This window comes from Cryptomeria japonica, chromosome 3, assembly GCF_030272615.1.
Source record: "Cryptomeria japonica chromosome 3, Sugi_1.0, whole genome shotgun sequence".
NCBI lineage: Eukaryota > Viridiplantae > Streptophyta > Pinopsida > Cupressales > Cupressaceae > Cryptomeria > Cryptomeria japonica.
In genome coordinates this window covers 823,782,381-823,796,956 of record NC_081407.1, presented here as the reverse complement: position 1 = coordinate 823,796,956, position 14,576 = coordinate 823,782,381, and the positions used below count along the sequence as shown (strand labels likewise).

At 36.4% G+C, this 14,576-nt stretch overlaps 1 protein-coding gene across 8 annotated transcripts in view; it reads right to left on the bottom strand.

The window, feature by feature from the left end:
- The window catches only part of LOC131054774 (vacuolar cation/proton exchanger 3), a 61,010-nt gene extending 49,728 nt beyond the window's left edge, over positions 1 to 11,282 (bottom strand). The window contains exons 1-8 of one of the 8 annotated variants that reach the window (XM_057989368.2): positions 10,882 to 11,282; positions 10,695 to 10,808; positions 10,261 to 10,396; positions 9,099 to 9,350; positions 8,748 to 8,815; positions 8,550 to 8,578; positions 7,820 to 8,016; positions 7,480 to 7,692 (exon numbers count right to left, since the gene is read on the bottom strand). In XM_057989368.2, coding sequence (XP_057845351.2) covers positions 7,480 to 7,692; positions 7,820 to 8,016; positions 8,550 to 8,578; positions 8,748 to 8,815; positions 9,099 to 9,350; positions 10,261 to 10,396; positions 10,695 to 10,786 — 987 coding nt within the window. In that variant the 5' untranslated portion in view covers positions 10,787 to 10,808; positions 10,882 to 11,282. The other 7 variants (XM_057989364.2, XM_057989367.2, XM_057989370.2 and 4 more) reach the window with 7 other exon arrangements.
- Positions 11,283 to 14,576: the final 3,294 nt, after the last annotated feature.

The following is a 14,576-nucleotide window of genomic DNA, read 5'->3' as shown; positions in this document are numbered from 1 at the left end:
TCTATCTGGGGCTCCTTCTCTCACTTGGGTGCTAAAATGCCTTGGTCAAGGACTCTTGCAATTTGCCTGTTTCTCCATGCACTCTTCATTCTAGCGCCCTCCACAAGGCTGGGGCAGAAATTCCTCCTGAGGAAGGAATTCATTGTTTTGTGAATTGTCCATGTCCTCTTTTCAACATGCCTATTTTTTGGGGACCCTCCTAAAATTTAGGAGCCAAGTTCATTGGATGGGGAATTTCATCCCGATTCCGAATCTATAAAATTTTCCATACTTTGTCGAGATCTGGTGTGTAAAAATAGCAAATTCGAAAAATCGCCTGAGGGGAATTTTGCTTTTTATTCCTCCTTGACTCCTTGGATTCCATGCCTTAGGCAAAATTTCAATTTTTTAGCTTGGGTGAAATTTTCACCATGCCAAGGATTCATGGATTTTCCTTCTTCTCCTTGGGAATCTCATTTCAGCGCCTGACTCCAGACTTGGGCGCATTTTTGCTTTGTCCATGGACTCGCGGATTTTTCCACCTCTCCTTGGCTTCTCCATTTCAGCAACTGACTCCAGACTTGGGCGCATTTTTGCTTTGTCCATGGACTCGCAGATATTTCCACCTCTCCTTGGCTTCTCCATTTCAGCGCCTGACTCCAGACTTGGGCGCATTTTCCCTCTGTCCATGGATTCATGGATTTTTCCTCCTGTCCTTGGGATCTTCAATTCAACGCTTGACTCTAGACTTGGGCGCATTTTTGCTCTGTCCATGGATTCGCGGATTTTCCTCCTCTCCTTGGGATCTTCATTTCAGCGCCTGACTCCAGACTTGGGCGGAATTTTGCTAGTGCCAGGGATTCATGGATTTTCCTTTTGTCCTTGCGAATCCCATTTTGGCGCCCAATTCCAGACTTGGGCAGAATTTTGCCAGTGCCAGGGATTCATGGATTTTCCTTCTGTCCTTGGGAATCCCATTTTGGCGCCCAATTCCAGACTCGGGTAGAATTTTGCCAGTGCCAGGGATTCATGGATTTTCCTTCTGTCCTTGGGAATCCCATTTTGGCGCCCAATTCCAGACTTGGGCGGAATTTTGCCAGTGCCAGGGATTCATGGATTTGCCTTCTGTCCTTGGGAATCCCATTTTGGCGCGCAACTGCATACTTGGGTGGAATTTCCACTATGCCATGGATTCATGGAATTTTCCATCTGTCCTTGCCTTCCTCATTTTGGCGCTCAACTACATACCTAGGCGGAATTTCCACTATGCCATGGATTCATGGAATTTTCCATCTGTCCTTGCCTTCCTCATTTTGGCGAATTTTTGAGCTTTCCATTTTAGGCATAGGCTTCTAAGCACATGATCAATTTCTGGCTTTCTCTGTCTGTTGTCTGACTTACCGGAATTAGAAATGTTTGTGAACGTCTGATCCTTGTCGCCTTATCTGACTGACCTTGCCAGTACTGACTTTCCAAAAATAGAAACATTCAAAATGTCAGCGTTAGACCCCTAGACAGGGTGCAGGAATGACTTAATATAAATAGAAACTTACTAAAAATAGAAATTACTAAAAATAGTAAGTTTGATTTTTGGCAAAATGATGACATTCCGAGACCCGGAATAATCCCTAAAAAATAGGGACTTTCTAAAAATAGAAAGTTGCTTCATTTTGGCTCAAATTTTACTGGGAGGTCCCTTGAAGGGTCCTGATTCCAGTTGTATGTTCAGTTTCTTCAAAACCCTAACAGAAACCCCTAAAATCTAGGACAAAAGGTATAAACCCAAAAACAAGACAAAACTGGCCCTCGACTTAGCCAAATTTGCTCAAACAAAAGGCAGACTTAACCAATATGACCCCCAAACATTTGCAAAGCAGAAAGACTAACAAGACTGCTGCGAAAAGACCCCAAAAAATGCAAGCCAAAAGACCGCGAGGGCCTAAAAAGTAGGGGGTCCCCATTTGCCTTGGGGCGATGTGTGAAAATGTCACAACACACTCGACCTCCAAAAACATAGAAAACTGTCACTACCAAACAATAGAAAACAAAATGCCACCAAAACTGATAAGTGGCCTGATAAGTGGCCTCATTGTTGGCGTCTAAAGAGAGGACATTGAATGTCCTTCCTTCATTGCCTCGTGCCTCCAAAATGATATGTTACACTTTATTCACCCGATCTTTTGGGATCTCAAATAGATTTAATATGGATTGCCCTGAAAGCACAAACAAGACTTTCAATCATATTTGTAAAATCCATGAGATAATAGGATGTTGGATTCAACCAAAAATGCATCCTTTACAAAGTTACTTTGATGTGTATAAAAAATATCATTATGATTAAAAGTCTCAAAGATAAATCTTCTCTTAGATGCTCACTTCTTACATAACTTTTTGAAAATATTTCTTAAAAATATAGCCCCTTTCAATATTTCACATACTAAATGCAATCAGAACTAAACACTTACTCCTTGTTGTCACAAAAGCTTGCACCCTTGTTGAGCTATCAACTCAGCAACCTCGTGAAACATGGGAACAACCCCAAAGTGTGGGACCTTGAGCAAGGGGGTTGAGTCTGCGGAGAAGGCCGGCTTCCTTCCAATCCAGGTGCAGGTGTTGAACCAACTCAGCACTTCAAAACTTACTCCTAAGCCTATCCTAATAGCTTGCAGAGGAAAAGGGAAGAGGGAAATGCTTAAAATGAAAGGAGGTGATGCACCAAGATAAGAGATTGTTTCTCTCCCTACCTGAAATGACACAAAGAATCAATTGAAATACCCAGGAGATGCACAAACTTAAGTTGTATGAATGACCCCAATGCATGTATGGAGGTTAGAATTCATTGAATGTCAAGAGGGGAGAAAGTTTCCCACAAGTCACACCCAGAAATAGATTAACACAGCATATATGTGAAAGAAAGCCACAAACATACACTTATAATGAAGGTAAGAACACATACACAACATTCATAAGTTGAAGTAAGGCAAGAATGATGATTTCAATTCATTCAAAGGCCAATGGCTAGACTTACAGTTGCAACCTCGGAACCTCGGGGTTCCGGAGTTCCGGGGAAGGGGAAGGAGACTAAGAGAAAAGAACTTTGAAACCTCGGGGTTCCAGAGTTCAGAGGAACTATAGAGAAGGCAAGAAAGGAACTTCAGAACCTCGGGGTTCCGGAGTTCCAAGGAAATGGAAAAAGGGGAAGGAGGGAGCTTCGGAACCACGGGGTTCCAGAGTTTCGGGAAAGAGGAAGGGAAGCAAAGGAAAGGAACTTCGGAACCTCGGATTTCGAGGAACAAAAGAAGAGACGAGGAAGGAAAAAGGCTAAGGAAAGGAACTTCGGAACCTTGGGGTTTCGGAGTTCCGAAGAAGGCAAAGGAAAGGAAAGGAACTTCAGAACCTCGAGGTTCCGAAGTTCCGAAGAACTGAAGAGGAGGAGGAAAGGAAAGGGAGGAACTTCGGAACCTCGGGGTTCCGAAGTTCCGAGGAACTAGAGAGAAAAGGCAGCAAAGGGAAGGAACTTCCTCCAGGCAAGACAACACACAGCTATTTTCAACACCACATAGTCATGTGTTAGCTACAAATAACTAATAGATGCTTTATCATTTTCTTCCTGTAATGTTGCCAGTTCAAGTTTGCATTGTTCCAGAGTAGTGATTGGTAGAGAGATCGAGTGCCCAGAAATCAAGAACGCAGCTATCAAACGCTTCTTCTCACACCCAACAAATATCAATCAAATTTCTGCTTCAAACTGCTCATTAAATACTATGAATATCTTCAATAATTTTTGGTTTTGTTCAACCAGCTTTCTATAAAAATTTGAATTTTTAAATTTCATTAAAAAATGAGAAGTTGTTGCAATTTAACTGAAATTGTGTTAGTCTGATTAAAAAACGCCATTTCAACATATACACTTTAATCTGCACCCCCAAACACGTAATAAGCAAATTTATTTGCTGCTGGAAACTTGTCTATCCTTCTGGGCATGATTGGCATATACTATAGAGCAAAAACGAATGGAGAAAATGTTGTCTACAGTGAATAAAACTCATCAAACCTTTCAAATAAAATCATCGTACAACGATGGAAGAAGGCTACGCAAGGAATATTTTTTCATCTATATTTCTCTTCATGTCAAACAATCTCCTCCTCTAAACTAGTTGAATTCCTTCCGGTTGTCCACTCGTTGAATTCCTTTGCTTTCAGAATTTCACAGCCATGGTAATATTACATGCTATGATACTATATTGAGAATTCGGGTAGGGTCTAAAAAGAAGCTGCAAAAAAAAAAAATACAAAATAATTTGTGCTTCTATTCTACTTCACTTTCATTCTATAAACATTATAAATAACATTACATATTTATAGGATGTGTATATCCTATATTATAAAAACTTCCTATAACAACTCCCGAAATATGAGTTGTTTTAACTTTTAACAACTCAAATCCCTACAAACGCTCTTAGATCTCTATGTGAGTTGTATTAACAACTCACATTATTATTCTCACACACAACTACACACTCAATATAATATTAAGTTGTTTCTCAACAACTTAATATTAACTTATATAACATTCTGGATAATAGACCCACACAAACACTAATTCCTAAGATGCGTGTGTGTATCTCTAGGCCCTATCAGACCGGTAGCATACCCCACAAGACTAGCCTAACTCTGATACACTTCAATACCCCAAGAAAGTGGAATTGAAGTTTGGCCTAATTTTGATAACCTAAAGAATCAGTATCAAAGATAGCCTAACTCTAATTCCTTGAGAGACCAATATCAGAATTGGCCCAACTCCAATACCCCAAAAAGAGTTGGCCTAACTCTAATTCCCTGACTCAAAACCAAAATGTGCTAAGGCAAAAGGAGGCAAATCCCAAAATGTAGATCCATATCTTAGCATGCAATCATTAGGCTAGAAGTTGTCTGCATATTCTCATGATTCATCAATTTTAATAGGTATATATTCCATTATTGTTTTAATGAAAACAACCCAAGATGATTGCACTCTGTGTGATAGTTTTAAAAATGAAGTACTTAAATTGAGCTTGCTCACCAAATCATTGATCATGATATTTTAGTAGATATTTTCTATTTATAAGTGAACTTGCTTGCTTTGTGCCTTCAACCAATTTGAATCTCCATTTTGAAAATAAGTAAGAAACACCATGTCAAATAAACCCTTTGTAAAATATTTGTTTAGTGGAGATGTACCAATAGATGTTAAATCAATCCAGTCCCTTCATTGTCCATTTAGATCGCTAACCTATGATCAAATAAGGTCAGGTTCTCTTGAAGCATTAAGAGTTTGTGAAGAAAGTTGCATAATGTGTAAAAATTTATACATGATTCGCCTTATTTTTTGACAATGGCATATGCGATTGAGGAAGTACGTTGAAGATGTGAACTATTTGAGGAAATTCATTGAATGGATACTCATAATCTTATTCTAATTTTTGTTCATTGTGAAGTTATAGTTATTTGACCTTTTCCTAATTACAGATGCATGGATATATACGATACATGCATGCATGCATGCATGCATACATCCATGCATGTATGCATACGCAGGCACACACACACACAAAAATAATGCCAGATGTGTGTGTTTGTGTTTTCAGAAAAAGAAAACGCACATATGGTGAGCAGGAGCAAAGGCCCAGAGGAAGCAAAAGCAGAGACAACGATGCAGAGAAAAAAGGGCTGCATAGTCTGCACTTAAGTAATCATCTCATGTGGCAAAATAAATGTCTTATATGCAGCTAAAACAAAACAGCAGTTGCATAAATGACAAATTTCATCAAAAGTGACTTTTGGCATTCCACATTTCTAGCTTTACATTTTCCTTTTTTTGTGATGATCATTTGAGCTTCTACACATTTTTTTGTGATGATCATTTGAGCTTCTAAACATCTTGAGTGTATGAGTTGCTGATCAACCCCACACTAGCCCAAGCATCACCTCCAACCAAAACAACCTTCCCCACAAGAGACAAGCAAAGGAAATGCTATTTTGGTACAGGATAGCATAATGAAAACCTTCTTATAAAGAAAGAGATGAAACCCTAGGACACATTAAGATCATAAAGAAGTGTTTGAGACCCAAAAAAATAAATGACATAAGTAAGCTTAAGTATGTATGCGTAAATAAATGGACCGAATATGAAACTAGTTAGATAAATACTATGTTCAACTTCGTCTCATGTGGCAAAATAAATGTCTTCTATGCAGCTAAAAAAAACAGCAGTTACATAAATGACAAATTTCATCAAAAGTGACTTTTGGCATTCCACATTTCTAGCTTTAGATTTTTTGTGATGATCATTTGAGCTTCTAAACATCTTTAATGTAAAAGTTGCTGATCAACCCCACACTACCCCAAGGATCACCTACAACCAAAACAACCTTCCCCACAAGAGACGAGCAAAGGAAATGCTATTTTGGTACAAGATAGCATGATGAAAACCTTGTCATAAAGAAAGAGATGAAAACCTAGGACATATTAAGATCATGACAAAGTGTTTGAGACCCAAAAAAATCAATGACATAAGTAAGCTTAAGTATGTATGTGTAAATAAATGGATCAAATATGAAACTAGTTAGATAAATACTATATTCAACTTCACACCACCAATAAATGACATAAGTAAGCTTAAGTATGCAAGTGTAAATAAATGAACGAATTAAATAAATACAAACCAAAACAGCAGTTGCATAAATGACAAATTTCATCAAAAGTGACTTTTGACATTCCACATTTCTAGCTTTGAATTTTCCTTTTTTTGTGATGATCATTTGAGCTTCTAAACATTTTTTTGTGATGACCATTTGAGCTTCTAACATCTTGAGTGTAAGAGTTGCTGATCAAACCCACACTACCCCAAGGATCACCTACAACCAAAACAACCTTGCCCACAAGAGACGAGCAAAGGAAATGCTATTTTGGTACAAGATAGCATGACGAAAACCAAAGTTTAAAAACTCGGACTCAGCAAACCAAAAATTTGGACTCGGACTCGGACTCGTGAAAGACTCGCGAAAGACTCGGCAAGGACTCGGCAAAAAAAAAACCGTAGTTTTAAATAAATGGACCAAATATGAAACTAGTTAGATAAATGCTATGTTCAACTTCACACCACGTCCCCCCGCCCACCACCCCCCAAGTGCAACTTAGATGCTGAATTTTAGTGAACTTTTGTATTCTCCCATACCTTAGAAGCGGTTAGCTAGGCCACAAGAAGCTCATAGGTTCTTTGATTTTATACAAACATAAGAAGAAAAATTCTGTCGTCTCACCAACATCACAAAATCACTCTTAATTCGCATTTTGACAATCAGTGATAAAAATTATAGAATATTAAACTGTACTTGTAGACTTTAGTTGTATGGCTAAGATTGGGAGCAAGAACAATGGAAGACATGAAAAAAGCAAAGCACAAGAGCAAAACTGGAAAAAAAATATTCCATTTTATAGCAGTAAAACACTAGATCGAACCTCATTACAGCATTCATACAGATCTCGATGACTCTTCAATTGGAAGAATAGATAGACTGCATATGCAATGAGCATGATGCAGCTGGTAAACCTTGAAAGTGCTAACTCTGATCGTCCAGCATGGAGCTCTGTGTGTGTAGAGTGGAGAACTGCTGGGAAAAGTAGTCCCATAACAGCCATCAACAATAATCCTGAGTTAACAGCAGCAGCCCCCTGTAGAAAACACGGCAACCATTCCAACAGTTTCTAACTAAAAGTGCAAATGAACTGCTAAATCTGCAAAAATACCACCCTAATCAAATACACGCATCATAAATAAACATATGAGAACAGAATGTACCTTACAAAAGGTCTGATCTTTTCTATTGTGAACGATGCCACCAGTAAAAAAGGCACAACCAAGCACAAGTAACATATTTGAAAGTATGGAACCGAGCAATGATTGTTGTACAACACGAATCATCCCATGTTTTAGTGCATATATAGAAATGATCATCTCAGTGGCATTTCCAAAAGTGGCATTCAAAAGCCCTCCAACTGCAAAGACAAAAAACATAGAACCTACGTCACCTAACACTTCTCACATATTAGTAAACTAGCCAGTATCATAATATCTATTGCCCAGATATTTACAAAAATAATATAACAGAAATTGAAAGAAGTGGCATATGAATAATCATCAATACTGGAACCTTCCTGCAAGAAATGGCAAAAGGAAATGGAGGAGGATACAATGGAGTAACAGAACGGTATGCTAAGAAGAAAACATACAACCAAGATAAACAAAAATTCTAAAAGAAAGCATGGACCACATTGATGCATAGTGCGAGAAATGAAATTAGGCTTAATATCCACTATATGTTGTTTAGGCAGGTTAATCAGATATTTGTAAATAAGAGATACTAACGGCTATCAAACAAGAATTTCTGATACTCTAAATGAGTTGAATTGTTTACAGACTGTCAATAAGTAGAAGTTAGAGCATCAAAGACGGTTTGAAAAATCAGATACCCCGGAGAATCTTTGTCTAACATTTAACACTGGAAAGAGGAATCAAAAGAATAGCATACCTGTAGAACCAGTATAAAATGTTAACTGCCTGCATTACAGAAGTGTTACGAAAAGATCAGGCTATGCTATCCCAATTATTTCCATTTTTGTATGTAATAAGATTAACGAATTATGAAAAAAAAAGAAAAAGAAGAAGATTAACGAATTATGAAAAAAGACTGGTTTTCCTTTTTAGGAAAAAGGACGCCGGCACTTACTCTGTCAGAAACCCGAGTCGTTCTGCCAAAGGTGTTATACCCAAAAGGCTGAAAAGGAATACCCAACCCTGCAATGCTAACAAATATTAACTTGATGGTATAGATTAAGACCATGAAAAAGAACATAAGCACGTGAAAGACAAGAAATGCTTTCTTATCTTGTATTCTCAAGATAGTATTTAACAGGCCTTTATTTTTCATGTCCCCTCGACCACAGTTAGAAAAGATACATGTACAAAAGCAACTGAAGATCTTTTATTATTATTAGTTACACTAGGACAGAAACCTTGGAAAGCAAGGCCATCGGAGACTTAAAAAACAAGTACGCATGTGAGTTATAACTTGTATTACATGTTTCATATTCCACGAAGCTGCAATGGCAGCAGCAGGACCGAAAGGAAACAGCAAATTGGTTTTATTCTGGAAGAAAATCACAACTATGCTTCTCCATAGATGACATCTTAGTAGTTTGAAATTCCAATACTTGTGTACATCATCCAGTGTCCGGTCTGTCGTAGGGATCGACTTATGAGCTTTGGTGGCAACATTATCCATAAGCCTTTCTTCCTCACATCCACTTTCGTCATATGCCATACGACCCATCTGGAGAAACCACGATAAAATTTCAAATCAATGTAAAAAAAGGTCGAGTTGCTGCTGCAACAGAGAATAAAATTGTTCAAAGAAGATCCTTCAAGTTTACAAGCATTCAAGCATAAATTATTTTCATAAGCACGTCAAAAGCATAAAGCTTACTTGAGAAATGGAAAAAATGAATTCAAAACATATTGGCAAAAGGTGAAAAAGGACATTTTGATAGCATTATTACTATTCTATACAATGCAACACATTAATAGGAAGATGCAATGAATAAATTTCAGTCAGAACTACAGACCAGCTTCCTGAATCAAAGGAATGTTGAGAACAGATTATACTAAGATCCACAACTGACAAAAATTGATGATCTGCAAAGCTTAACCACACAAAATATGGAAATGCTAAAAAAACAACTCAAGTACTATAAGTTATCGACATATCCACCTGGATACCAAACTCATCTTTGCCCAGAGCCAGACACATCTCTCAACGTTATAATTGATAAGCAGAACCTTACGATTATTCAATCAAGAATAAACATAAGGTCTTAAACACAAAAGCAAAATTTGGTGTATGTGACATATTATCCGTCCCTAAGACTAACACCCCAAAGGCAATAATTAAAGATAACAGACAAATCAGAAGATCCCAAAATTTAAAACCAAACTGTCACAATGAACAGAATTTAACACACATACATATCGAAATCGCTCAAAATTCTCGCAGCGAAACCCATAACATCACTAAATTTAAAACTTAAAACACAATTACGCAAATTCAACACCAGAAGGATCAAAACTAAACCTATAATCGTTATGCCTAAATCTGTCTGCTTAAATCATTAAGGACAGGCAAGTATTTTCTGCTCTCAACTGTTTTACAAACGTAAAAAAACATAAATTGAAGAAGTACTTACTTCAAATTGAGGCGCATGTCCATTTGTATGGGGTAATTCCGGTGCGCTTGCCATCTGTATGGAACTCTTAACTGGCCCTCCGCCTAACGTGTCAGTCATTATCTGCCAAAACCGTGGCAACAACCTCAACAAACGCCTATTAAAGCAGAAAGCCAAGTAGCAAAATATCAGTAACACGATGCACGCAACAAGTATCAACAGCAGTTCCCTCTTCGTCCAAAACAAAACTGAATTGACATCAATTGGTCAGAAGTTCGAATCCCACGAGATCATATATCTCTCACACAGATAGCCCATCACCCGCGAAAACAGAGTGCGCCTAAACTCTCGGTGGAAAATATAACCGTCAAGGGGTAATCGCGAGTTCAAAACACATCCAGTCAAGAAAATCAAAAAACAAAAACAAACTGTATATCTCGTGAATCGTGACCTACCTGAGAAGAGTTGTTTCCGAATTTTGTCTGTCTAACCGATCCATGAAACAATCCGTACTACGCTGTACAGAAAGGTAACCAGGAGCTTCCATTTGACAAGCAAAATTTGGTCTTCTAATAGGCCATGCAGAAGCATTAGGTCGCAAGGTTGAAAAATAAGGAAAAACAGGAAGTTACGCGGAAATACCTTCATTTTGAAAAACCATCCACCAACTAATTAGCGATCAAAATGGCATTAAATCGTAACAATATACTATTCTACGCCCTCTCTCCAATTTAGCCCCCGCTTCGTTGATTCATCTTTTCCAAGCACTGCTGGCCTGGGCATCAATTTTATCAACAGCTGCGTGTATGTCTCAAATTCAAAATACCATTCTATATTCAATAAAAAATGAAATTTATTAGTAGGATCCCCCAGATTTGACCGTTAAATCTGCCCGTCAAATACGAGCATACGGCCATGAAAAGTAGGCCTGAAACGACTGCGGTGTGAATATTCTAAAGCATGGCGCCTAACTTTAGAATGGTCTTATCGAGGATATTTTTCGAGTTTGGTGCTTTGCTTTTGTCGTTCATATAAAGCTTTTCTCCACTGCTTCGAGTTTCTCGCGGTGGAGACACCATGATTAAGTTTCCTCGATCTTGTTGTGTAGCGCTCGTTTGATTTGGACGGCCTGCGGAAATTATGTTTGCTCTACGGAGTTAATTTATGTTTGACCCACCAAGCAGCCTGTCATAGCGAAACTGTTGTACCTTTCGTTGTCCACCGCCATCACTAAGTAGTTTCCCCTTCAATATTTCCATTAATTTTTTCTCTAGGCTATTTTTAGCTATGAGGACTTTGAAAATTTTTTATTTTTTTTCAACAAATTGAAGTTTTCGAATGCAAGCTTTTGGGGTTGCAATGTTTATTTGCTCGACGTTTTGAATCACTTCCAAACAAACACATTGAGCAAATAAATAAACACAGTGCAATCCCAAAGGTTTGTATTTTAATACTATGGACTATGGAAAACTAATTCCTACAATTGAAATTTTGTTAGATTTTTTAATACTAGCACTTGCACTTGGATGAGGTGTAATGGTAACGCGGATAGTAATTTATATAATTATAATTTGATAATATGTTTATAATTGAATTAATAAATGCTTTATCGAAAATAGGTTACAATTGATCTTGAAAAGTGCAAAGGGATTTAAAAGCATCTGTTAATTCCAAGGCTTGCAACGTCATAATAGAATCACAAGTCTATTTCTTCCTCTTAAATATTGCATCAACAATATATCCTTCAGATATGGAGTTGTTGTAGAGATTAAGAGAGCTTTTTATGTTTCCTTCAAATACGAAGTAGTTGTGGAGATTTATATCCGAAGTTTGATATAAAAGATACTTGGATGCGAGGAGCTAAGAACAAGTTTCCATTGTACAAAAGTTTGATTGTGTTTGCAGTTAATGTATCCATCGTTTGCCAATCCTAGATACATCTGCAAAATCTCTAACAAACTAATTTAATGCACCATGCTTTCGAGCAATGTTTGTAGTAATTCATAGTTGACTCGTATGGTAAACATTAAAAAATAGCTAACCATTGCATTGATACTATCATAGGTGAGCATTTAATAATACCAAGTTTAGCCATATATATATATATATATATATATATATATATATATATATATATATATATATATATATATATATATATAGCTTAACACAATGTCTAAATTGAGGGGGAACAAATATATATATATATATACATATATATATATATAGCTTAATGCAATGTCTAAATTGAGGGGGAACAAATATTACATCGAGTAGTATTCAAAAAACTTAAATATCATAAGGAACAATATGGACAATGGTGGGGAACAAATATTACTTTGAGTAGTATTCCAAGAAATTAAATATCATAAGAGACAATATGTACAACGAGTATACAACTAGTATATAGTAAGCAACAGCGAAGTTGTGCCATATATTTGATAGAGTAGAGCATAATGCATAACATAGTGTTCATTTTTTACAAACAAAAACTCATTTCACCAAGCTAATTGGGCTACCCAGAAAGGAGTCTATGCTAATCATATCAATAGTTTTGCAACATCATAAAAAATAGCTGATATGAACCCCTTCAGTAAATTTAGCCAATATCTCAAAAAGCAACTAACTTAGGCTAAGTTAGTTGGTGTTTGGGTACCATACATTGTCCAAGAAATCGTAGAATGAACATTTCAAATCAGTAGAATCGACCACTCCATGAAGTTTTATGTAATGTAATTCCTGCAACGTGCTATAGTATGCCTCTAATACACTATAAGTAGTTGGAAAGTCCGCATAGTTTCTTGGAACATTTCAATTTCATGATTTTGCATGTTGTGTGGATTTTCACATGCATGCTTAAGGTCTTCAACAAAATCGTGACAATTTGCTAACATATTATTTGAAAGGGTAATTATGTCTTCACATTCATGCAAATTAGCCATAGCCTACTAGCATGAGGTAATTGTAAAATAAATGCAAGATTTAAGTAACAAAATGTCTAGTGTACATGAATATAGAAAACGCAAAAAGCTTAAACAGTCGTAGTATTAAAACAAAATTTCATAGTGTTTGTCTGTCACAAAGGAATCAGTCCAATTTCATTGCTTAACTTTGTACATTAACCAGAGCAATTCTTACATCAACATGAAGTGCAACTCTAGTTATTACACTAGGTTATTTCAATATTCATTAAATTGCACCTCATTTGCATGCATCATCTTAGCCACATCAATGCCTTACTAAGTGTTCTCCAAGTCTAGTTTAAAATTATTAAATCAATCAACAGGGTTTATTTAAGGTTAATATCCTTGCATAGCAAACTCTAAACAATGTTCATCAACATCGTTAGGGTTTCTTTCATTATGAGAACAACCATCAAGCTAGTCTCTTTGCAAGAATGGAGGGTATACAAACATCAAGATTGAACTTGCACAAGGAGAACAAATTAGTGGGATAGGGTCGAATTTGCAAGCATGGAGATTAATTTTTCGCCCATAGAATTGACCCAAGGTATTACAAAAATTTAAAGTCCACAAAGCGCAATCATCTCATTTCATTCATTTTAAATCCTTTATTTTTTACGTAACAATTGTCTATTGCAATATTTTCCCTCTCTTGTTTCAAAGTGTGTTTTTTATAAAATTTTAAAACCTTGCCATTTCACTTTGCCATAAATAAAGAAAGAGTTTATACTTACTTTATCATTGATAAATAAAAGCTTTTTACTTAATTTTCAAATAAGACTGAATATTCAATAATGCACAATTTCACTAGTTATCACTTACATGTAATGTTGTATAGCATAAAATAGAATTTAATGTTGTTTTAAATGTAAATATAAAGGGAATAAATCATTGCATTTAAAAATTTAATAAAAAAAAATATTTTCTCATTATTATCGATAGAAAGGAGAGCATTATTGTTAATTTGATAGGTTAATCAATTTATAATGTGTTTGATAAGATATATATGACCTAGTCAATCTAGATTTTAAAGTAAAAATGTAAGAGGATTCAACAAAATTGTGGAGGACTAGATAGTGACATAAAATGACATATATTCATTGTCACTTAAATTATAGAGGGTAGCCCATTCCATGTGAGTGTTGACACAATTAATATGGTGGGTTTAAAATTATGGTGGGGAGTACAATCAACATGGGTATGGGGAGAAAACCATGGTTTAAATGTGAGTGCTGACACAATTAATATGGTGCATTTAAAATTATGGTGGGGAGTACAATCAACATGGGTATGGGGGGAAAACCTTGGTTTAAGACAAGGAGAACATTTTTTCTAAGAAAGGAAAAATATCTTTCTTGGTGGGAATAGTTATTG